This window comes from Nanorana parkeri, unplaced genomic scaffold (assembly GCF_000935625.1).
Source record: "Nanorana parkeri isolate BGI_ZX_2015 unplaced genomic scaffold, ASM93562v1 scaffold900, whole genome shotgun sequence".
Classification (NCBI taxonomy): domain Eukaryota; kingdom Metazoa; phylum Chordata; class Amphibia; order Anura; family Dicroglossidae; genus Nanorana; species Nanorana parkeri.
Window position 1 is genome coordinate 459,129 of NW_017307168.1, and position 25,193 is coordinate 484,321.

The following is a 25,193-nucleotide window of genomic DNA, read 5'->3' on the forward strand; positions in this document are numbered from 1 at the left end:
TTTAAATCTTAACTGAAAAGAGAAGCTGATTTGTTCCTATGGACAGCTGCTCCAGATTCTGTCTGCTCCAGTTTTGATGAATACCCCCAGTGTGACAGATCATATCAAAATGTCCAACTGTACTATGTCTATTGCCAGCTTTAGTGCTGGAGTTCATGAAAGTGCACCTGGGTTTCAGTAAAAGGAAAAGCCCCCCAAAAAAAGACTTTTTTTGTATTTAACCTGCTTGGTTTATTGGTTCTTCTAGCCAGCTGTGCACTAAGACTGCGCCAATGTCTGGTCGTTGATGAGGGCTGTATTCCAGTAATGCTTTGATAAGATTTTCATACTTTTTGTCCAAAGTCAAGTCTTTCGGAAACTCTACACCCTTCTCCTGAAGTTCTGGCAAGGCAGTGATGTTGCTGTCATCAAATGGAAAAGTACCTATTACCATCATGTAGAGTATCACGCCTATGCTCCATATGTCATATTTCTTTGGGTCATATGGGATTCCCTGCAGTACCTACAACAGACAATACAATTAACGTTGACACCACCGACGCAAGAGTCATTGGATCCAATAGAAGTTCCTCCCTACATAAGATTGACATATTTTTAAATCTGGTTTTAGAAAGTATTGAATTCAGAAGAGATGTTTTGGCACAAGCTTCCTTTAATCACATGACTTTGCATATTTTGGAATTACTCTCTTGGGCTCCTACAATTTTGGATCCCACAAGTAAAATGCATTACTCATTAAAGACCTCCAAAACCATATATACTCTGAAAAGAGTATAGCAATAAAAAAATTATGGTAATCGTGGTTTGTTTTCTTGTGATATGCCTATACATATTGTATCAGTATGATATTTTCTGTGCAATGTATACACTAGTAATATTGGCACATGCATTATGATACATACATTTTGTGTGCATTTGCAAAACTGACAATGGCAATATGGAAATGTAAATATGCAATTTGGAATTGAAATTAAACGGGGTCGTTTTCCAAAATTATTTAGTTTGGAACATATATTCAGAAGATTAAAGAGGAGCAAATCCCTGGCAAAAATCATGTGATCTGCCTTTCCCCAAATCGGAGTTCTCTCGGCAGCATCAACAAGACACTGACACTGCTCGTTCAGGTGCATCTGGGTATGAAAGAGCATGTGACCTCCTTCCGTGTGAGAGTGCTCCAGTCTAGCAGGGAAAATGCTAGCACTGAGCATTGTCACATGATAGAGGCAGTGATGTCATTGCACTGTGACTCCAGCCAACACTAGGAATTTTAGTGCCAGCTGCAATGGAGAAAGCTGAGGGGGATTGCATTCAAGGTGAAGGTCCTCTTTGCACAGACAATGTCCCTTTAAGGAGGGAGAACTTAATGGAAAACTGCAGCCTCCACACCAAATTTCTTTAGCTGTTCCTAATGCTCTGTAGATCATTTATCATGCATAAGTGTTATATTTAATATACTGTATATAGAATCACATTGAACCTGTGAGCGCATGGATGCTTGAAATTGTTGCTCTCAGCTAAAGAGATGGATCAGTATAGTTTTGTTTTAAATCCTACACATAGGTTGACCACTCCCACCACACCAATTTTACTTTGCACGCATTTACAAGCTCACCTCAGGTGAAGCATATGCCACAGAACCACAGTATGTGGTAGACAAGTCTGTGCTGTCTAGCAACTTCCCAAAGTTAAAGTCTGTGATCTTGACCTTATGATCCTCCGTCAGGAGAATATTTTCACACTTGAGATCCCTGTGAACGATCTGATTATGGTGCAGATAACTCATAGCGCAGACAATCTGCTGGAAGAGAGATTTGGCCTTGGCTTCTGTCAGTCTCCCATTATCCTCTATGACCTTCAGTAGATCTGTGAAGCACAGTTCCATTACTATAAAGTGCAGTCCGTTGCTTACGGCAATAAATTCGTAGGCAGCTATGACATTAGGATGGTTGACAGTCCTTAGTATTTCCAGCTCACGAGGCAGTAATTTTGTGGAGTATATTTCTGGTGCTTCTCTTCTATCCACCACTTTAATAGCAACATCGCGGTGATATTTTTGAGATGTTGCTAATTTGACCTTGGAAAAGGTACCTTCACCGATGGTACGCACCACATTGTAGCCCAAGTCTTTTAGGAGCTGATTGACAGCAAACATAATTCTAGACCGAGATCAACTTTGCAGCATGTGTCGACTCTAAAGCCTTAGTTGTTCTTTTTGTATTTTTACGATGTTCGCTTCTGCTTCACTGTTGCTGTAAGGCAAGTACAATAATGAAATTGATATGCAGTTCTTATAGAAGCTTAACAAATTCAAGTAAACATTACTATTGAAAATAAATAGGAGGGAAATGTATCCAAATTTGAAGCAGACCAAATCTGGATTAGTTGCCCATGGCAACCAATCAGCTTCTATCTTTCATTTTCAAAGCTTAACAAACTGAAGAGAGAAGATGATTGGTTACTGTGGGCAACTGCTTCAGGTTCTGTCTTCTCCAGTTTTGATAAATTGCCCCCAATGAATATTTGTATGCTTGCCTGCTTTCTAATGTTTTTAATGTTGAGCGTTTTGTAGCTTGGAGGTACAAAATGCTCAGGTGTGAATAGGGCTGAAGGGCTCAACTTCAGGACTATGGCCCATCCTAATGTTAAGAACCACCCATGCTTTTGTATGGCCCTATCCATCTGTCAATCATACTGCTTTCCCACAGAAATCTTAAATTAATTACATTTTACAAGTCAAAGGGTCCCCTTTAATGACAAGAAACCCCTCTTCTCTGTGCCCTGGTCAAATAAAACTTTATTACTAAAGGCTCGGCTTCCCCAAACTCTGTACCATACCCTATTCCCAAAGCTAAAGAAGAACTCTGGCAACAAGTTTTCTTATCCCTTGCAGTAGGGCTACCTCCACCCTGCAAGGGTTAAGTGCTCATTTTCATCTAGGGTGTAAAAAAAACAAAGGTATACTCACCCGAGCCGCAAAACCGGATGAATTTTCACAATGTGAATTTTGAGGGACTGTAGAGGACCTTGGTCAATGGAGCAGAGAGGGCAGTTTGATAAGCAATTCTGGGTGAGATCAGAAGTATATGTGGAACATGAATCATAAAGTGCTGAGGACAAAGTATAGCAACTCACATTTTACTCTTAAGGTGGCCATACACCGAATTTCGCATAGTGGGTGCTGCTGTCGGCACCCTTTTGGCCGGCATCACTCGATCAGCTGAATGAAGGAGCCAATCGGAAAGCCTGGGAACTAACAGCCAGTGTTCTATCTTTTCATTGGGCCTGTGACTTCATCAGACCTCCGGGGGCATGTGAAGGGCTTGGCTGTCCACCCGAGCGCAGTGGGGCACCAGGTCCGAAATTCTTACGGACCAACACAGCTTATTAGCGTTGAAGGGCTCGGCCATCTGCACAAGTGCACTGTGGCACCACGTCTGTAAATCTCACAGACCAACAGAGTTTAGCAGCGAGGTTCTATGCAGAATTATGACAGACTACCACGCATGCTTCAGTCACTCCTGATTGATTATTTATGTATATACATATATATAAACTCATGACTGACTGAAGCATGTGTGGTAGTTAGTCAGAGTTCTGCATTGCTAAACTCTTGGTCTGTAAAATTTACAGACGTGGTGCCACAGTGCGCTTGCATGGACGGCTGAGCCCTTCACACGCTGATAAGCTGTGTTGGTCCATGAGAATTATGGACCTGGTGCCTCACTGCGTTTGCGCGGACGGACGTCCAAAGAAGTCATGGGTCCGATGAAATGATAGAACACCGACAGCCAGTGAGCTGCTGTCTCTGGGTATTCTGACAGTGGGCGATGTGTATGGGTGCCACAGTGTTATCGTGCGTTGCAGGATCATTGTTTCAAATGGGCTCTAAGATTCCGTTCGTACCCATGTGTGTGTTAACCATTCTTTTCTAATGGGTCCCAAATGCGCATTCACTCAGCAAACATCACACATGGCTCTCAACACAGTGCAGTGCATACTCTGGTAGATAGCTGTGCTGTGGTGCAAAGGAAAACAAACTGGGTCATTTGTTTTTTTGGTATGTGGACACATTTTGAGGTCTGAGCCGAAATAAATGCGCATATACACAACATGCAGCAAGTGATGTGACAACACGTTATGTTATTTAATGTTCAACCTTAGGTGTTAATGCATCCCAAAATAACCTGTCATTCATCTGTGCAAGTGGATGGAAAGCGCCCATTTAAAGTCATCTGCTTCATCTATAACAACACATGTAAGTGGTCTGTTATTGAGGGTTGTGCTAAGGTATTGTCATTGCACCAGAACGGGCTAAAAATTGGACATGCGCCACATTTTTTCCTTGACACAGCACACCAAAATGCATGGCAGTGCTGCAACGCTGGTACGCGAGATGCATTGCGATGCTCTTGAAGATAAACTGCAATGCACATAAACGTGCACTGTGGTAATGTATACGTTCTTGCATGGAGATGTGTGAATGGACTCTTTCAGGGTTATTCACAAAAGGGTGAAGAGTTTGGAGAAGGCAGGAGAAGTGAACAATCTAGGACAACATAGCTGAACTGGAACGTGAGCTGAATTGGAGAATTCTTCCAAACCCGCTATGTTGTCCTAGATTGTTCACTTCTCCTGCCTGAGAGTGTTCATACTGTCCACCCAGGCAGTATTAGTCAATGAAATATCAACTAGCAGGGCTTATCCATGAAGTCAGGGAAAGCCCCACCACCCAAAAAGTATAGTGTGTGTGTGTGTATATAATATATATACTGTGTGTGTGTGTGTATATATATATATATATATATATATATATATTATCACATTTTGGGGAAATTTATCAAAACTGGAGCAGCTGCCCGTAGTAACCAATCAGCTCCTCTCTTCAGTTTGTTCAGTTATGCTTTGAACATGAAAGACAGAAGCTGATTGGTTGCCATGCACTACTGTTCCAGATTTTGTCTGCTTCCGTTTTGATAAATCTCCTTCAATGAATATTATTTACAACTGCCTTAAAATGTATATCAAGCCAATTGTTTTCTAGTTTGGGATAGAATGGGAAGGGATTATAACCTATGTTGGGTTTTGACAGCAAGCGAGTGCTCTATTGCACTTTTCTTTTCCCCCCCCTCACTTCCTGTCTTGCATACAATGATTTTATCTGACAGGAAGCGAGAAACAAACGGGGAGATAAAAACAAAACTTTTACAGGGGTTTTTAACTTTTCCCTACTTTGCTGAAGAAAAGCATTTTTACTTCTATCTGTATTCTTGTTGGAGAGTTCCCCTCACTTCCTGTCTGAATTGTCAGCAGGACAAGAAGTGAGGGGAAATCTCCCTTGTGGATCCTTGGAGAGCAGTAAAACCCAAAGGGTTCTGACGCTTCCTCACTCTATCCAAAACTTGGGTTGGTATAGTTTACATATCATTGCTTATACCAGTGGTAGGCAACTTCAGCACTCCAGCTGTGGGAAAACTACAAATCCCACCATGTATCTGTCTCTGGGAGTCCTGCCTATGGCAAGCAGAGTCTTGCAATGCCTCATGGGACTTGTAGTTTCACAACGGCTGGACTACAGAGGTTGCCTACCCCTGGCCTTTAGCAGCTAAAAAAATATCATCAATACTGTTTCCTAGGGACAGCATATTTTAGAAGAAATATAAGGACTGTGTCGGCAAGCTCTTTCTTGCAGCAGGTGGGATTTTATTCCCGTACAAGATTATAGGAAGGCTAAACCTGCTTGAGGCTGGGTTCACACCATTTTCCAGACCAGATCTGGAACATAGTGCAGTCGCTGCGTTTGGAAATGTATTTATTTTTTAGCTTAAAATGGTCTTACAGGTGTGTTTCATGTATTTGTGATGCGTTTCTTTGCGTTCCAGACCAGACAAAATGAGACATGCAGTATTTGTCTGGTCTGAAACGTATTCTGCTGGGGGGGAACAGAGGCCAGAAATAGCATAGGGATACATTAGGATGCAGTTTGGGTCTGGAGGTTATCTGGATGTGGTGTGAATGGGCCCTCAAGCAGGTCCATTGCAAGTCAGAAGGAGATTGAATGCAAGTCAAATGCACCTATCAATGAATTGTGAATGGTCTCAGAAGCATCTTATCCCAATGTCACAATGACCACACAAGTCCAAAGACCATCTACACAGGCCTAATGTAATCATAATCCAAAGTATGAAAGTCAACGGCCCACCCACAACCTTTAAATTGTAAAGCCAAACTCCAATTACTGTACAACTTCAGCAGGTATATACGCAGGGCCGGATTCCCCACAAGGCCACCGAAGCCCGGCCTTGGGTGGCAGGGCACAGGTGTCCTTGTGAGGAAGTTGCGAGCGCCGGGCAGTAAGTTGCCCTCTCTACATTTAGTCCTGCTTTGCACAAGCAGGACTAAATGTAGAGTGAGGGAAGCCGATTGTTCGTTTACAAGTGATCTCGGCGATGTCACTGTGATCACATGTAAAAAGTCTGCAGCCTCCCACCCCTACCCCCTGCACTTACCTCTCTCCTCACTGGCTCCGTCCTCCTTGTTCTGCTGCCAAGTCTGTCTCCTCACTGGCCACCGATGTGGTGAGCAGAGCGGCAGGGTTACACAGTGAGAGGGGAGAGCTGTGCTCTTCCTCTCTCACCTGTCACAAGAGTTCCAGCACAGTGCTGTGCTAGAACTCCTGTATTGGAGGTGACAGGGTCAATAAAGAACCTGTCACCTCCAATTGCTATCTCACAGGGGATTGTTTCTCCTGTGTGATAGCAATAAAGTTGGGTGAAAAATAAATTAAATAAAAATTTTAAAATATGAAATAAGTAAAAAAATAAGGTGATTAAAAAGTAAAAAATAAGAAAATAATTATAAAAAAATAAACAATAAAATCTAAAAAAGTAAATAAGATAAAAAAAATCTAAAAAAATTGTAAATAATTGATAAAAAATTATTAAATAAAAAAATTAAAAGTTACAAAAATAAAGAAACAATAAAAAAAAAAATTGAAACTAACCCTGCCATCTGGTTGCCATTCTCCATTGATGGCAAGGGGTGGGGGGGGGAGTAAATCCGGCCCTGGGTATACCTGCAAATTACAAACAAGTCCTAATCCTATGCTTGCACTTATTTCTAGTAAAGTAATGCCCTAATACAGAACTTGGTATAACGTCATGGCGTACATGGTCGTTGTCACTGAGGTGATCATTTAACCGACTACTGCATCACGTGATTCGCTGCCCCAACAAACATGGCGTCGATGAGCGGATGCTGGCGTTACTTCCTCTAGTCACGTGACAGTGTCAGGTTCGGCCTCGGTGTTGTACAGCGGGGAAGATGGCTGCGTCCAAGGTGAAGCAGGACATGCCCCCTCCAGGGGGGTACGGCCCGGTGGATTATAAAAGGAACCTGCCTCGTCGGGGCTTTAGCGGTGGGTGACTGGGAGCAGGGTGTGAGCGGTTAGTGTTATTGGTATAGTGTGATGGACGGGAAGACACCGGGCTGTCACCGTCTGCTAGAGCCAGGGCTGATTGCTGAAGCCAAAGAGGACGCAGCCTTAATGTTATCATCTCTGTATTATGATAATGGTGGCTTCAGTCTGACATGGCCAGCACAGGCGCTTCATTTAAAATGAATTGTTACAGCTTATTAAAAGAACTATGATGACCTTTTTTTGCCTATAGTTCTCTTCATGGTCACAGGATGACATCTACTATGTCATGTGACCCAAAACTCGGCATATAGCGGGCTACTGCATGCTATATGCTGAGAACGCAGAGCCGCTCCACAGCCTGGATGGATCCTGACAATACTGTCGAGATCCACCCGCTGGCTGATTGACAGTGGGCTCTGCCTGTCTGTGTCTACCGCCTCCCTCATCCTTTCCTCCAGTCAGCACTGGAGGATCGGAGAGGATAGGGGGTAATCCCTGCGGAGAGCGGTCATTCCGCAGGCAGTGGGATAGAAGTGAAACGTCACTTCTATCCGACTTTGTGTGTGCGATCTGACATTTCATAAAGTTGGATAGAAGTGACATTTCAGGACCGATCAGCTGTTCCAGGGCAGGTCGGGTTCTCCTGCACATACGATCTGCGATGCCAATCATCTGCCCTGGAACAGCTGAGAAAGCTTTGAATTCTACACCTTTGCCGATCACTTATTTTAACCCCGGAAAAAATGGGCGTGATTACATTAAAATGTGTGACCATGTGACCGGTCACACATTCCAACCCAGTCACAATCTTTGATAGAATACTGTTTTTTCCTTGATTCTTTTTTTCCATTAAAATTAAGGGAAATGCATCAAACACATGCTGACGTGATTTCAAGGTGTTTTCTGGAGAAAGAGGGTTGCGCACCTGAGGAAATCCATAATCTAAATAATGTTTATGGCAACGCTGTAGTGGACATTAGCAATGTGCAGCATTGGGTATAGAAGTTTCAAGAAGGAGAAACCGAAATTCCACTACAGCGTCCCCATAAACATTCTTTAGCTGATTACTAGGGATGCACCGATATATCGGCCGCCGAAACATATCGGCCGAAAATGCAACTTTTGGCATAATGGCGAAAGTGCCATTTTCCTGCCGATACATCGGCGCATCCGTGATTTCTTTCCTCCCCGCTGGGAGCTGCTCTGTGTCCCAGTGGGGAGGAGAGAAACTGTGACAGGCGGCTGAGCACTGCGGGAGGAGAGCGATTTGAGTGGCCGGCGTCTCTCCTCCCTCACCGCTCAGCCTCCTATCACAGCCCAGCAGAGCGGTGTGGGGGCGGAGACAGCGCTGTCACAGGAGGCTGAGCTCTCCTCCCTACACCGCTCGATCAGCCTCCTGTGACAGCGTGTCCGAGAGAAGAGCAAGTGCAAACACTCAGTGATCGCTGAGTGTTTGTAAATAATTGAGGACAGAGTATGGCTACTATATCCTCACTTATAAATGAATGGGAAGTGATCTACATCACCTCCTGTTCATTCATAATTGTGGTTATAGTAAACACACAATGTACTTATGTTATCAATGAACAGGAACATTGTTTAGACCCCCAATATTTCCCCAAAGCCCCTAAAAGTAAAAAATATTTAATAAATAATGAATACATAAAAATAAATTGTAAAAAATTAAATATTTGAAAAAATTTAAATAAAAAACATTTTCGGTTTCGGCCTGACAATTTTTTTTATTTTGATTTCGTTTTTAAAATTTCCATTTCGGTGCACCTCCACTGATTATGGATTTCCTCAGCTGTGCAAACCTGTTTTAGCCGCAGATCCATGGCTCTAATCACTCAATCTGAAAAAGAAAAGTATGCATTAGTGGGGTAAGGACGCCTCTATAACATGGTACATGAACATCCACAGTCACTAATGCAGTGGTTCTCAACCTGTATAACCTCAGGACCCACATTTGTTCTTGGTCATTAAAGGAGAACTATGGGGTTAAGTCTTTTCCCCATAGTTCTCCTTAGGGTAATGGGAGGACACAAACTAGCGTCCTCCCGTCACCCTAGGCTCAGTATACCGCGAGCTGTAGCGTCACTCCGGTCACGTGAGGAAGCTGTAAGCAATGCATATATGGATAAAGCTCCCTCATGGCCATACCTCCAGCCCACCCCACCTCAAGCTGACACTCAGCGTTGGGCTGCATATTTTGATAGGCTGCTCGGCCCGAGAACTGGCAGTGCTGCCTTGTGGGGGAGGCTGTGCAGCCTCTCACCTAGTACAGTGGAAGACATGCGGCAAACCACTGAACATGGGGTTGTGACCCACCAGTTGAGATGCAAGCCACTAATGGACATCAAATTACAGACCTGGAGGTATTACTTTTTGATTGACCTTGTATTATACTGTATATAGCCACTTTAAGGCCCTATTCAGATATAACCTCTCACCTTAACGCACCTTGCCAGGGCGCCACAATGCATCAATTTGAACCATCTAAAGCGTTTGTAAGGCACTCCCACCACTGGATGGAGCTGAGGAGCATATGAATTCCTCTGCTTCTCGCCTCTATCTAATTGCAAGAATGCTGTACTGATGCCCTTCATCCAGTGTGTGGCTGAGCAGAAGATTTATAAATAGACCCTATAGAGTCCAACTTTGATGCCACCAAGCAGGTTCATGTGTACTGTATATTTTGTCCATTGTGCCCTGTGTAAAAGTTGTTTTTACTGAAATCTTTAGCATAAGGCATAGGGTAGGGGTGGATTTGGTTTTATGTTTAACTCCTTAAGGACCAATGACGGAATTATTACGTCATGGTTGTCCATGCCATAAGGACCCATGATGGAATAATTCCGTCATGGGTCCTTAAGGTTTTAAGCTTCCTTAAAACTTATATATGCATAGGTCACATCAAATTAAAGCCCTTTTTTTTATACCATAAAAAATGGTATATAATATGTGTTGGTGCAAAAAATGAGAAAGAAGGAAATTGCGGTTGAACACACACAGCAAAAATTCCTTAACTGATGTACAAGCATCTGAAGCTTGGTCCTTAAGGGGTTAACTGGTAGCCAATTAAAGTTTATGTGTTTCTTTTTGTTAAAACATTAACATACATATACGTGGTTATAAATTCCCAAAAAGAAAATTGAGCAAGTTATCAATGTATTCTTTCTCATTGTTTAAGCATCCCTACAGAAAGGTCTGAAATGGAAAACACTTCTAGACAAGGGCCAGTTTAACTTATGACAAGACTCAGTACTCCAAAGGTGGCCAGTAGACATTTTGGTGGGGTATTTGTTTTTATTTTTAACAGAAATACATTTTAAATAGAACTTGCCCTGGCATAAACAGCATTTAAGGTAACAATAGAGATAAATGCGGGCACCAAAGGCCATTGTTGTCCTTCAGATAAGTCCCAGGATAATACATGCCGCAGAACAGTGAGTACACAAGAGATTTTTTTTCTTCTGGTCAGACGAGAGTTCTGGTTAGTTGAATACCGGATAATCTAGAGTTTACCGTATTTTGTTTAGAGAGCTCTATATTATAAACTTTTTTTTTTTTCTCTCTCCAGGTTATACTATGTTTGCTGTAGGTATAGGAGTCATGATCTATGGATACTATAGCATCGGCATGTGGAATAGAGAAAGGAGGTATCTGAAATTCTGTGGATTGCTAAGTCTTTTAACTGAAAGTCATGCTTTATAATATGCACATTTTGAGTCATATTTATAGGTAGAAAATAGGGATGCACGGATACCAGTATTGGCTCAGAAATTGAGCATTTGCACGAGTACTCCGATATCAAAACCCAATACCGGCACTTTAATTATGCAAATTAAGCGGCTGCCTTAGGTCCTGCACTTGCTGGGCACCTTGCGTAAGCTTTCTTGGGAACCATGCTGCACCTCTGTTTACAGCACTTCTGCTGGCCCCCACATCTCCCCCTTCTCAGACTCTCTGCCCAGAGACATCAGGCTGGCACGCCGGAGCAGAACAGCAACACAGAGTGTGCTATTTACAGGTATGGTGCAGCAAAACTGCACCTGAACTCCACAGCTATTTTAGAAATATCACCTGCTGTTTCTGTCCTGTGCTTTATTCTGCATTGCTGTATAATGTATTACTGGGATTTGCAGTCCTCTATAGCTGACTGTATTATTCTGCATTGCTGGAATTTGCAGTTCTCTATAGCTGATGGTATTATTCTGCATTGCTGTATAATTTATTGCTGGGATATGCAGTTCTCTATAGCTGATGGTATTATTCTGCATTGCTGTATAATGTATTGCTGGGATTTGCAGTCCTTTATAGCTGACTATTATTCTGCATTGCTAGGATTTGTAGTCCTCTAGCTGATGGTATTATTCTGCTTTGCTGTATAATGCATTGCTAGGATTTGTAGTCCTCTATAGCTGGTGATATTCTACATTGCTATATAATGTATTGCTGAGATTTGTAGTTCCTCTACAGCTTGGAGTCAGTGGCAGAACTACCAGGGTTGGAGCAGTTGCAGCTGTGACCAGGCCCTGGCGCTCCACCACTATCCTAAAATCATTAGTCTGTATTGTTTTATGACACTAAAGAAAAAGGTGAAATCTCCTATCCCTTTTGTCTGCTGACCCGATCCACACTTGCTCAAAATGCAATGTTTGATGAAATGCATCACAACCCTCCTCCTGAGTGATGGCATTTGTTAGCTACCGTGTTTCCCCGAAAATAAGACACTGTCTTATTTTATTTTTTTTGCACGACATAAGACACTAGGTCTTATTTTCGGGGGATGTCTTACCTGGCTGGGGGAGGACTGGACCAGGTCCCGGAAGGCGGCGTGCTGTTGCCGGTCCCGGCGGATGTCGCTTCCATCGTGCGTGCGTGAGCTGCAAAAGTAAGACCTAGCGGATTTCTGTAATATAAGACCTACCACCGAACTAGGTCTTATTTTTGGGGTAGGTCTTACTTTCGGGGAAACGCGGTATGTTATGATCTCTTTCCCACAGGATACTGTATTTCACTGAATATTGGCTTAAAAGTCCATCAGATGCCATATACACATAGAATCCCTTACTAAATGATATAACCAATAAAAACTGTTTGTTGGTATACCAAACTTTCCCTTTTTGAGATTCTGTTAATATTAAAGCAGGTAGCAGTTGTTCCCTGTTGTAGTGGAACAAGTATTTTGTTTTTATTGTTCAGTAGTTAATATCTCACATCTAATTTATTTTTTGTAATCCAGGCGACGATACATTGAAGATCTAGAGGCTCGATTAGCACTGATGCCTTTATTACAGGCAGAATACGATAGGAGGTAAGTATTTTTTTCGTCTTACTATGTCCTAGTAAACCCTCTTGCTCTGGCCACACTTGTCAGAGCTCAAACAGAAGCAGAAGCGACATTCCCACTATTTGCTCTTAGGATTTATTAAACCCTATGTGCTTGTGACAAAACACCAGTGTGGTGATGCTCTGATAAAAGCATTTGGTCCCTGACCCATGTGCCTCCCAATGATTTGGTGAATAGATTTAGAGGCACTGCACCCAAACTAAAATGCAGTACACATCAGGCAGGGAATGGCGGTTTCCCTTAGAGCCTTATCACAAAGGTGTTTGCTTTGTAACAGATTATCATTATGGGGAAGAATGGCATTTGGAAAATCTGTGCTGCTTAACTCTACATGCTGCTAATAAATACATGAAGCAAGTGACAGATCAAAAATCAAAGACATTTGTATTCAAACGGCCGGATTGTGGCTTCTTAAATGTGGGTGGGCGTTTTAAAACTATTTGCAATTTATCCCCTTAGTAATGGGAGACGTGCACTGTACGTCCCCGTCACTAAGTGCCAAAATGACTACTCATGTACACTGTACGGGAGCAGCTGTTTGGGGCTCTGTAATGGAGGTAACCGCTGAGAGACCGTATTGAGACATCCATTAATGAAGATCCCTTTTAGGAGTTGGGTGTCTGACAGTGATAGCAGTGCGGTATTTACTGCACTTGCTGTCACTGTTTGACAGCTGGTACAGATCGGGATTAGGAAATCCTGTGTACTGGCTTTTTGCCTAATGTTTCAGAATAGAAACATTTAGCAAGATGTCTCTTTGCTGAAACATTGTTTCAGGCTTCTGATCGTTGTGGGAACGATCAGAAGCCTTTAATGACATCGGATCCTGAAATGCTGCAGGATCAGCATGTAAGCCTCAGTGTTACTAAGGTTACTATTGGCTGTTCCTAAATTTAGAGCAGCCTAATACCAAAAATTAATGAAATAAACTATCAAGCAATCATAGTGAGATCCATCCACAGTGACTGCTTGATATCATTAAAAATAAATGAAATAAAAGTGTAACAAATGTGGGGAAAATAATAGTGTAAAGTGTTAAAAAAAAGAAATGGTAAATAAATAGTGTGTATGTATGTTTTATAATTTTTATAAAAATTAACCCCTTACAATGAAAATCTGCAGCTGCAGATTTTTCAACCTAAAGGGTAAAATGTTTTTTTTAACCCCCTCATAGCGGCGATATTCACACTATGTCGCTATCACTAAATGTGACCGTGACATTGTATGCCCGGTGACCACTATTAGCTTTTAGAGAAACAAAAATAAAATGTTAGCTTTTAGTTTTAGGCTGAAAAGTACAGAAAACTTTCTAAAATCCTAGGGATGTGAGGTGTTTCCAAATAAAGGACAAGTAAATGAACTTATTTGAATGCATTGTTTTTTAGCTGTGCTATTTTTCTAAGAATTTATATTAATTTAAAACTGGGGAAAAAGTGTTTTGTTTAAATTGTTTTTTTTTTATATGCATCCTAAGTGAGGCGTTAGGTACACATATGTGATATAAATATATAGCCCTATCTGTCATCTAAAAAACAACATATAATATGTGTCGGTGCACTTAGTAAAAAAATACATTATTCCAATGGAAGAATCACACATCAAAAATGTAAAAAGTGAGTCAGTCTTTAACGAACAGAAACTGGAAAAAAAACTCAGTCATGAAGGGGTTAAACAGCCGGCGAAGGCTGTTTACATACAAGCGTTCAGGTGGCTATAGAGCTGCCCGATGGCTTGTATGTTGTGTTGGAGTGTGCGGTGTGTGTCCCCCCGCCACCTATCCCAAGCTCTGCTGTGCCCCATGCAGGCCCGTGACTGGCACAGCGTCTCTTGGTACTGAGATCAGATGGAGATCAGAACACTTCCAGCAGCTGATATCCCCTCTGATCTCTAAATGCAGAAGTGACGTGTGTTACATCACTTCCGCCTTTAGCTGTCATTGCTATGGCTTCTGTAGCCGGAGAGAAGCTGGTGAAGCGAATCTCTGCTTCATCAGCTTCTTTGGGGGTCGCTAGGTTACAGGGGTCGAATTGACCCCTGATGTCTCCGTAAAGAGGACCTGTCACATAGGGGGCTTCTTATCCCCCTATATGATAGCAATAACAAAAAAGAGTCACGTAAAAAAAAAAAAAAAGTTTAAAGTCCCCCACCCCACATATATACACACACGCAAACATGCATCGGGTGTGCCTACGTGTGAAAATGATGATTGTGCAGCGCATATTACATATCACCACGAATGTCGGAGTGTGAGCAGTAATTCTAGCTTCATCAATCACTGTTAACACTAAATTGATGAGTGGTAAAAGCTTACAAAGCATAGTCTACTATGGCCAATTTTGGGTATGGTAGGTTTTTTCTCTTTAGGCTGGACATGTTTGGTATCAATTTACCAAAGTGACCCCATCTTTTATATTTTACCAAAAAAGTGGATAATAATAAATGTTTCATTACATAATGTAGGGAAAATAGTTTTTTTTTTTTGCGGTACTTTTTGTTGGTTGTATAGTAAAAAATAAAAACCCCAGTGGTTGTTAAATACCACCAAAAGAAAGCTCTATGTGTCCCCAAAACATGATATAAAATTAATTTTGGTACAGCGTTGCAAGACGGAATTAATGTCTTAAGTACTGCAGCGCTGAATACTGAAAAATGACCTGGACAGGAAGGGCGTTTAACAACCCGGTCATCAAGTGGTTACTTCTGGTATACATATGTATTGTCAGAGCACCTTCCTTTTCAGAACTAATGGGTTCAATGCATTTTTGTTTACTTAGGACATGTACACATGAGCTTCAGCTTGTGTAAAAGCAGTGTCTACAGTGGGGTGGTAGGATTGGAAGGTAACGGCAAGTTTCTTGTGGCTTTCTTGAAGCCTTTAACGATTTCACAAGCCCGATGTTCCACTTTTGACCTCCGGTGGTCAGACCAGTTTTTCACCCTATTTTTTTTTCTTTTTTTTTTTTTCATTTTCAACTACTGTTTTTAGAGTTTGTAAAAGACGCCCCAAACCATACATTTCCTGAAATCATAGAACCTCTAGAACAGGGGTGGCAAACTCAAATTCATCGGGGGCCGCATCAGCAGTATGGTTACCCTCAAAGGGCCGGTTGTATAGGACTATGCATCTACTCTTTATTATCATAAATAGTTGCCTCTGCATTCAGTTGCTACTGGTGATAGCGGCCACACCCCCAGTAACCACACCCATTTATCACCCATATTTTTGCTAAAATATAAGAGTCGGGGTCACGTCGGGTAAATAGACACCAAACATGTCATGCTTTAAAATTGCGCGCACCCGCAAAATCGCAAAAATTTACCATGCCCAAAATTGACCATAGGTGACGCTTTAAAAGCTTTTACCGCTCATCAGTTTAGTGTTATCAGTGATTGATAGCCCTACAATTATTGCTCTCATTCCGACGTTCGCGGCGATATGTACCCCTCACTGCTCCGCCATCCTGACAGCAGGCAGCGCTGTGCGGGCCACATTACAAGGTCCGGCGGGCCGGATTCGGCCCGCGGGCCTTGTGTTTGCCACCCTTGCTCTAGAATAAAAAGATGCTACTACTAATTTTGTAGGTCCTGCGATAATTGCGCAAATGTTTATCAAATCCACGATAAACCGATAAAAGTACACAATTAAATCGATAGAAACACACTAAAATGAGTATCAGTGCACACACAAAAAAACCATAATTTACAAGATTAAACTAGAAGATAAAACTGTATTGAGACAATAAATAACACATATTTGTACATTTTAAATAGCGCCTTTTTGTGAAAAAGTAGGAACATAAAACTGTAAATAAGCAACTTATGCTAAAAAATCTGTGCTGTAATGCCTGATATGCAGTGCCGTTTGTGTGCTGTGTTTGTGTGTTTGTAATAAAAATTATGCAGGCATGCATTTAATGGCAACACAGAGGATGACAATGCACAGCAATGCACAACAGAGCTTTGCCATGCGCTGCCACACAGTTGAATTAATGTTTCAAAATAAAGAAAAAAAAATCAAGCACTGCGATGTGTTCTAACAACGCACCACATTACATGACGTACACCACAATATGGTTCACACTGCAAGTGTATGTTATATGTGTATGTGGGAGGGGTTGTATTTTATTTCTTTACCTTTTTTTTTTTTTTTTTTTTTTTTTTTTTTTAACTTGGAAGACCCCTGACATTTTTCCTTTTAAAATAGAAAAAGAGATTGAGGACAGTCTTCTGACCTGAAGAAGAGGTTAACTCTTGAAAGCTTGTCCTTTTTAAATATTAGTCCAATAAGAAAGGCATCATTGCATACTGCAATACTCAAAAATAGTTTCAGGATTTTTTAAAGGAGCTTCTGTAGTCCTTAGGAGCCATTTAAAGCTCATTATACCATTAAAAGCCAACTTAATTTTGGCTTCCTTGTTGACTCCAATGCATTTCGACAAAATTGCAAAATGTTACCCGACTCTCCCCATTTTTGCTGAAATGTCAGGTAAATGACTCCTAATTCCTAGCTGAAATCCAATGTCCACTCATTCCAGCTAAGAACATAGACATCTAGAAGAAAGTTATTCAAACATGGGGACAATGTCCGTATAGTTCTGCAGTGTAGTGTGAAGACAGGTCCTCAAAATACAAAACCTTTTTTTGTCTTCTACTTTAGCACTGTGCTGCCAGCTAACCATGTTATTCTTGGTTGGTTTTGCTTATCAAGCACAACACCTCCTTGTGTATATATACTGTGTGTGTGTGTGTGTATATATATATATATATATATTGTGTGTGTATGTATGTGTGTGTGTGTGTGTTTTTTGTTTTTTTCATATGTATTTATATTTGAATCCCATCTTACATCTTTTGCTTGCTTATCCTTAATAAACAAACTCTCATGCCCAGAGAATCCAGTGTTGCTTAGTTATAATCCGCTGCTTCCCTGCGGCACACCAGGTCCCGTGCTCCTATCTTCCTCTCAAGTAATTGGGAGCCGGCTGTCTCTTCTTGGTTCTTGCAGTTGGCCCCTTGATAGTGCACAGAGGCGAGCCACAAGACCCAGGAAGAGACAGCCGGCCCCCTGATGACACGCCACATGTTCTGTAGATTGTCCTGAAGACCCCTGAGATGCATGACGTAAGTATTCCAGGAAGCTGTGGACGGCTTGGGGGATGTCATTCTTGCCTATGACAGAAACAGTAGGGGGTCCGTTTAAATTGGGGGGAAAAAAATGGAGTCTGTCTCTCGCTATGATTTTGTGAAAGAGGCTGAGAGGGGAGTAACAATATGAAAAGTTTAGCGAGAGGGTGAAGGTCTGCTTTAAGAATTATTTTTGCCATTGTGAAAGTTACTATGGTGAACATTATTGTTTTTGACTGCACACAGTTCTGACCTCAATTTTTTTTATTTAAAAGGGTACTGCGAGCTTTGAGAATAAATTTAGAGCAAGAGGCCATTATTATGAAAGATGTCCCTGGCTGGAAGGTAGGAATATCAACTTAATTTCTGAATCTATGTTATGTTGTTGTTAGGGTTGAATAAAGACACAGGTCCATCCAGTTCCACCCATGTGTGTGTTTGTGTGTGTTTGTGTGTGTATGTATGTGTATCACTAAGAGTACCTGTACCCCTGTAAATTGTGTTCACTGAGGAAAACAGCTAAAAGTTTCTAAAATGAGTCAATAATCTCAGCTGATACCACTGCTTGGCAAAGGGAGTTTCGCAATTTTACCATTCTAAGGCTGGGCACACACCTTACAACCATCACAAGAATTTTGTCTTGCGATGGTTGTAAGGTAATAAAAAAAACCGAACAATCTGCTTATCTTGGACAGGCAGATCGTACTTGCGATGATCGCAAGCACGCCCCGCTGAGGGGCGGGCTTCCAATGACCGCAATGCTAAACGGGCAGTGTGCGCTTGCGGCTTTTATCTTGCGAACATGCCACACCCGCCGACAATCGGACAATTCTCGGCGGGGTTGCGAACATGTTCATAAGATAAAAGTCGTGCGACCTTACAGTAGGAGAGGTCGCACGCCTTCCACACACCTTGCGATAATCGTACGATTGCGGGATTTCCAGCGATTATCGCAAGGTGTGTGGGCACCTTAACAGTAAGGAGTCCCCTCTGTAGTTTGAGATTAAGCCCTCATTCACAGAACAGAAAAGGCCGGCATGTACAGCTCCGGCTGTGTGCACGGCCGTATCGGGCAGCTCTGGTGAAGGACAGGTGCTGTGTGTGATTAGTGCGCAGCCCCCTCCTTCTCTATGGGAGTACGCGGCCGTACGCCCCCCTACGCTCACCCCAAGTGCGGGTGACCCGGCTCAGACGCAGACAGGATCCATCCTGTCGGCGTATGAGTACGGACAACCGCACGGACCTGTAGTACATATAGAGTATATACTGCTAATACAGTGCAGACAATACATTTACAATTATACTCTGCAAGTACTGTACATGTACTACATATAGAGTACACTACAGCAATAGAGTTTTTCAATTATCCCCTATTCCCCTGCTAACATGATTAGGTTAAATCATGATCCATAGTACAACTACATGTTATGTATGTAGTATACTATAGATCATGATTTAACCTAATACTCTATATGAAGAAGTAAATGTACACTTGCAATCAGATTATAAATACAATACTGGCGAAGTGGCAAAAACTACACCACTTGCCATCTCGGCAGCACAGGCCCTTACTTACTGGTGCCTGTTCAATGGAGCCTGCCTTATCCGCAGCTAGACCTCACTCTGTTCTCTCCTCCATCCCACCTGTATCTCCGCCATCCTGTATAATCTCCTTCTCGGAGGGCTCATCAGATCCCTCTCTCCACAGACACTGAAATGTCTCCCCTACTCATTATATAATTTCTGATTCCTCTAATATATCTATTCAGCTCCTCCATTATCTCCCTCTCATACACAGCCGTCCTCTCCCACCATCCCCTAGGTTACCTCCCATACACTAGAGGCCAATCTGAACTTAACTAAGGCTCTGGCAGGTGACGGCCATTTTGGGTAGGACAGAATGTACTCCAATGAAGGAGATTTCCCAGACACTAGAGAATAAACTTTCCTGTACTGGGGCTCTTGCTGGCGGTGGCCATTTTGGGTAGGACAGACTGCACTGTAAGTAAATGGAAGCGATTTGTTGGACACTAGAGTACAAACTGTCCTGGACTGAGTCTCCAGCTCGCGGTGGCCATTTTGGCTTGGACAAAGACACCCTCAACACGGCTGTATAGAGAACTAATGATTTCTTCACTGAGAGGCTGAGCGGAGGAGTGTCGCGTCACTGCTGTGGGCGGAGCTACGGGAGGAGTCCTCTGGGCAGTCGCCAGCCAACTACATTAGACCCCACCTGGAGCTCCGCCCACAGCAGTGATGCGAAGCTCCTCCAGCCTGCCCAAAGGACCCCAGCCACCACGGAAGGTTAAAAAAACAACAAAACAGTGCAAGCTTCGGCGCTAGGCATCGGGGCATTTTGACAAGTACAAGTACTTATCAAAATGCCCTGTATCAGGCCCGATTCCGATGCAAGCATCGGTATCGGGACATCCCTAATTCTCACCATTCAACAATTTATACATTACAATCGTATCCCTTTTACCCATGAAAAAATGTAATATTTGTAATCTTTCCTCATAGCTTAAGTCCTCCAGCCCTTTTATTAGGTCCATTGCCCTTCTCTGGATTCTCTCCACCTCAAGGACATCCTTTCTGTGGATTGGTGACCAAAACTGAACCACACACTCAACATGAGGCTAAACCAGTGTTTTATATAGTGGTAGAATTATGGATTTGTCTCTGGAGTAAATACTCCTTGTTATGCATGATAATAATAATATGCTAGCCTGACATAGTTCCAATAATGAGCAGCTTGTATGCATATTTTTCAGAGATGCACGATACTAGGGATGTCCCGATACAGGGCATTTTCATGAGTCCACTTTCTGGCCCTTTAAATTTTAAGAGCGGCTGTTTGAGGTCCAACGCTTGCTGGGGACTTGGCAGCTGCTGTCTTTGACATCGCTGGTCCGGCCCCACATCTCCTCCTTCCCGGCACCTGCTGAGGCCGGCACCTGCCCTGGAGCCTGGCACGAGCCCGGGACCCTCCCGTTCAGCCTTTGAGAGCCCTTGAGAGCATGGAACCCACCTGTACATCCCCAGTGAGACCCGCACCCAGCCTTGTATAAGGCTTTATAATCATGGATTGATGGGATCTGTAGTCCTCTATTAGTGGTTGCCATTCTCTATTGCTGTATAATCGATGATTATACAGCAATGGAGAATGGCAACCGGCTATAGAGGGCTACAAATCTCAGCAGTCCATGTATGCTGGTTGCCATTTTCAATTGCTGTGTAATCATAGGTTATTGGGATCTGTAGTCCTCCATTGCTGATTGCCATTCTCCATTGCTGAATAATCATGGATTGAGTTACAGTTCTTCATAATTATAAAGAAACTGCCCTAAAATAATTTAGTCTGTATTGATTTAGAAACAAATGTCACATGTCCCTTTTAAGTAAAAGTATCTAATTGGTATCAGCAAGTACCTGAGGAAAAGTACTTGTACTTGGTCTTGAAAAAATGGTATTGGGACACTCTAACCGATACCATTTTATCCAGGCCGCGTACGAGTATCGATACTTTTCCTCAAGTACTCGCCAATACCAAATGCTTTTACGGACGTCTATGGTGGGCTGTGTGCACTGTCAGGTTGGTAATGCGGGGTCTATTTTGGGTTGTGCGGCCTCTCTGCTGGGCTGTGCGGCCTCTCTGCTGGGCTGTGCGGCCTCTCTGCTGGGCTGTGCGGGCTCTCTGCTGGGCTGTGCGGGCTCTCTGCTGGGCTGTGCGGGACCTTGCTGGGCACCTCGGCAGCCTTCCTTTGAAGCACGGCACCTGTTTACAGCGCTGGTATCGGGGCATTTTCTCGAGGTACTTGTGAAAATGCCCTTTATCGGTGCATCCCTAATATTTTAAACACCCAAATGCATAACCTTACAATTTTCTATATTAAACCTCAGTTTCCCACCCCGTATTTTGTCAAGGTCTTCCTGTAATGCTGCTATGTTTAGTGTTGAATTTATTACCCTGCAAATGCTGGTATCGTCAGCAAACGCTGAAACAGAGCTTTCAGTCATTAGGGAGTGCTTGAAAATTGGGTCCAATGGTCTTGCTATATATAACTTCGCTTAGCTTTCTAAGTACCTGGGGGTGTAAGTTATCCGGTCCTGGTGATTTATCCACATTACGTTTTTGTAGTCTGTTTTGAACCTTCCGTAAAACACAGCGGTACATTCAGCACATTGTTGTTCACATTCTTGTTTTGTTCAATAAATCTGACCTTTTTATTTGTATATGCTGAAGAGAAGAATGTATTTAATGCCTCCGTTTTCTCTCTGTCATTTGTGATCAACCTCTCATGCTTATTTTTTATGGAGCCTGTATGTTCTTTTCTTACCTTTTTACTGTTTTATATACTGGAAGAATCTTTTGGGGATCTTTTTACTGACTGTGGCAGTATGTTTATTGTATTCTATGTTATCTGCCTAGATTGCACTAATACATCTTATATTGCATTCTTTGTAGCTTTTAAATGCCAGCTTTTTCTCATTAAAATGTTTTACTATAGGTTTAGGGCTGCAACAACAATCGATAAGATCGATCATGAGAATCCTTGTCAACGATTCTCATTATCGATTAGTTGATTCAGCTCAGCTGGCGCCCCCCTGCTCCACTGTTGTCCTCCCCGCTGATGCTGACTGCAGCAGTCTGTGTCCCTTTCAATCCCCACTGCTCTCCCCGCCTATGTAAGCAGAAGCAGCGGGGACACAGAATGCTGCAGCCGACACTAGCAAAGAGGAGAGACCGGCCGTGCCTCTGCATTCCCTATTTCGCCCACTGCTGCCCCAGCTTTTTCGCTGTTGCCCCAGTTCCGCAGCTGCTCCTCCATGTTCTCTCTGCCTGCGATAGACAGCCAGCGTCCAGTACCCATCCAGTGGCTGGGAGCAATGCCCAGCCTGCTAGTGGCTATTTTACATTGCAATAGCTGGCTGGCTATAGCACCCACCCATTGCCTGCTGTCCGTCAGCAGAGGAGGGAACTGAACGAGAAAGTTCTCCTTCAGTTCCCTCCTCTGCTGATTGACAGCAGGCAGTTGGTAGGTGCAACAGCCAGCCTGCTATTGGCTATTGCAATTTAAAATAGCCACTAGCAAAGCTGGCCATTGCTCCCAGCCACTGCTGGCTGTGTTTACAGCTGTTATTCCCTAGCGAAAGCTATTGAAGTGGAAAGGTGACACTAGGAGTCTAATAGACCCCTAAAGAGAACCGGTCATCTCCAGTGTGCTATTACATAGGAGGCTATGTCCCTGGTGTTCCTTGTTAGAACTATTTGGTCTCATTTGGTACCATATAAATTTATCATGTGATTTTTTTATTTTTTTTTATTATTATGGATTTAAAATGTGACTTGTTAGTTAGCCATGAAAGAGAGCAGACCTCAGATTTTGCTGTGTAGCGCTGAGCATGAGATAAGGAATGCTTCCTGTTGTACAGTTTATGTGCCTTTTTTATATGAAGCTCAGAGTACCCCCATATCACACTAGAAAGCCGATCCCTAAATGACCTGATATTCTTACATGTGCTGTTTCTCTGACAGGTTGGAGAGTCTACCTTTCATACAGGCCGCTGGGTGCCACCCATTTTAGAGCAGCTGTACAACCTGCGCCCCAAAGATGAGCTTGAAAATGAAAAATATGCTTTCAGGATGTATGTTTGAACTACTCCATCTTGTCTACAGTTGTAACATTAAAAATAAATATTCCTTTCAGATACTTGCCTCTCAGATCTTTTTTTTGCATATTTGCACAAACATCTTTGACTTCTAGGGCCAGACATTTTGTTCACAGGGTCCCCAGAGTCTAGTGGATGTATATAGCAATATACTTCAAAGAGATATTCAAGCACACGGTTGTAGCATCCAGTTCGTGATTCGAAGAGTCAATCTTCCACGAGATGAAGTGTCATGCAATCAAAACAAAGGAAACTGTGCGCTTGTTTTACATTGTTCCAGTCTGCTACCCTCCATTAAGGTATCGAAGGTTGCTGCCACTCCAATATTGTTTTCGCCCACATTGTGAAGGTTACATCTGTTAGGTGTGAGTTACCACCCTTCCTCATTTTTGTTTGGTTGTTTGTTATTGCACTTTGAAACTGCCAGTTCAGTATTCAGAGCAGCATTGACCATCCTCTATTTCTGACATAGCCAGGAAGTCTAACAAAAAAAGACATTTTGATTTTATCAATGTATTGTGATATCCCCATAATCTACTCCACCAGATATTTCAAATGCATTCCTTCTTTCCCCCCTAAAAATGGAGACTAATCAGTGAATTTACCAATGAGCAAATTTTAACTTTTTGATAAAAATTTAACAGCTAAGCCCATATTTAATTCTCTAACCATTCCCTTGTCCTCTGACATATATACATGAATCCATGACACATGACTGCCATGGGAGAGGCTGGGGTGTTTTTCCATGTGTGGCCAGTGATTTGAAGATAATTGAATACATTTTGATTGACTACAGTTACAGTCCAAAGAGGTAATGAAAAGTAAATAAAGGTACTAGAGAAAAATAAGGAAAAAAGTAATAAGAGCAAGGAAGACATCTGTTTACCATAACTTTTAATTCAATACCTGCAGTTCAAGGAATCATGCAAAATCAACAAATAGTCATTATTCTAAGTGTAAATTGCTTGTGAAAATTAAGATCAATATTATATATTGTATCTGTGCCCAACATAGCTGGAACCCAAAGTAGAACCCATGGAGCTACTTTCTCAGGTATCAGCAAAAGTTTATCTTCTAATTTCTGACAGATCACTCACCGCAGTAAAGATTCTACTTGTTCCACATGGTTGCTGAAAGAATGAGAACTTCTCATGTGAGTTAATAGAACAGTCAGACCATTAAATAGGTGAACAAAAAAAGTTAATGTTTTGCTATCACAGAGCCTCACTTGTGACACTCTCAATTGTTACCACCAGATGGCGCACCTCCTTTTAGTAACCTTGACATGATGATGGCATGGAACTTGGCTAAATAAAGGCCAACACATAAACAATCTTGAACTTAGGACAACCCAGTATGCATATCTTTTTTTTTTTTCTTTTTAGGCCTCATTCACACTGCCGCGCGCATACGTGCGTATTGTACCATATGCAACATATGAAAAAAAATGGCTCCATACACATAGCCGCGTATGGAGCCGTATATTTGCGTAGCGTATATATGCGCAAAAACAGAATGGAACAGAGATGCGTTCTGGCAGCGTATTTCTGAGTATTTACATGCGAACAGCACATTAAAAATTCCATTACGAGTGATGCATTCTGGGATTCTGGCATATAGTGCACG

At 42.4% G+C, this 25,193-nt stretch overlaps 2 protein-coding genes across 2 annotated transcripts; one reads left to right on the forward strand and one right to left on the reverse strand.

Annotated features, from left to right (window-relative positions):
• Window positions 1-217: 217 nt before the first annotated feature.
• Window positions 218-2,152, reverse strand: TSSK6 (testis specific serine kinase 6). Its single transcript, XM_018565918.1, has 2 exons — window positions 1,613-2,152; window positions 218-502 (listed from the first exon to the last, which is right to left on the reverse strand). Exons 1-2 carry the CDS (start codon window positions 2,150-2,152, stop codon window positions 218-220), a joined length of 825 nt encoding a protein of 274 aa, XP_018421420.1.
• Window positions 2,153-7,280: 5,128 nt separating this feature from the next.
• On the forward strand, window positions 7,281-23,553 carry NDUFA13 (NADH:ubiquinone oxidoreductase subunit A13). The gene is made up of 5 exons (XM_018565927.1): window positions 7,281-7,414; window positions 11,001-11,079; window positions 12,666-12,737; window positions 18,173-18,242; window positions 23,434-23,553. Exons 1-5 carry the CDS (start codon window positions 7,321-7,323, stop codon window positions 23,551-23,553), a joined length of 435 nt encoding a protein of 144 aa, XP_018421429.1. The 5' UTR covers window positions 7,281-7,320.
• The last annotated feature ends 1,640 nt before the right edge of the window (window positions 23,554-25,193 follow it).

Coding starts and splice junctions, on each gene's coding strand:
- TSSK6 (XM_018565918.1), bottom strand. CDS start 2,152: ATGTTTGCTGTCAATCAGCTCCTAAAAGACTTGGGCTACAATGTGGTG. Junction 503..1,612: donor TGGCATATGCTTCACCTGAG/GTGAGCTTGTAA, acceptor TGTCTGTTGTAG/GTACTGCAGGGAATCCCATA.
- NDUFA13 (XM_018565927.1), top strand. CDS start 7,321: ATGGCTGCGTCCAAGGTGAAGCAGGACATGCCCCCTCCAGGGGGGTAC. Junction 7,415..11,000: donor GCCTCGTCGGGGCTTTAGCG/GTGGGTGACTGG, acceptor TTCTCTCTCCAG/GTTATACTATGTTTGCTGTA. Junction 12,738..18,172: donor CAGGCAGAATACGATAGGAG/GTAAGTATTTTT, acceptor TTTATTTAAAAG/GGTACTGCGAGCTTTGAGAA.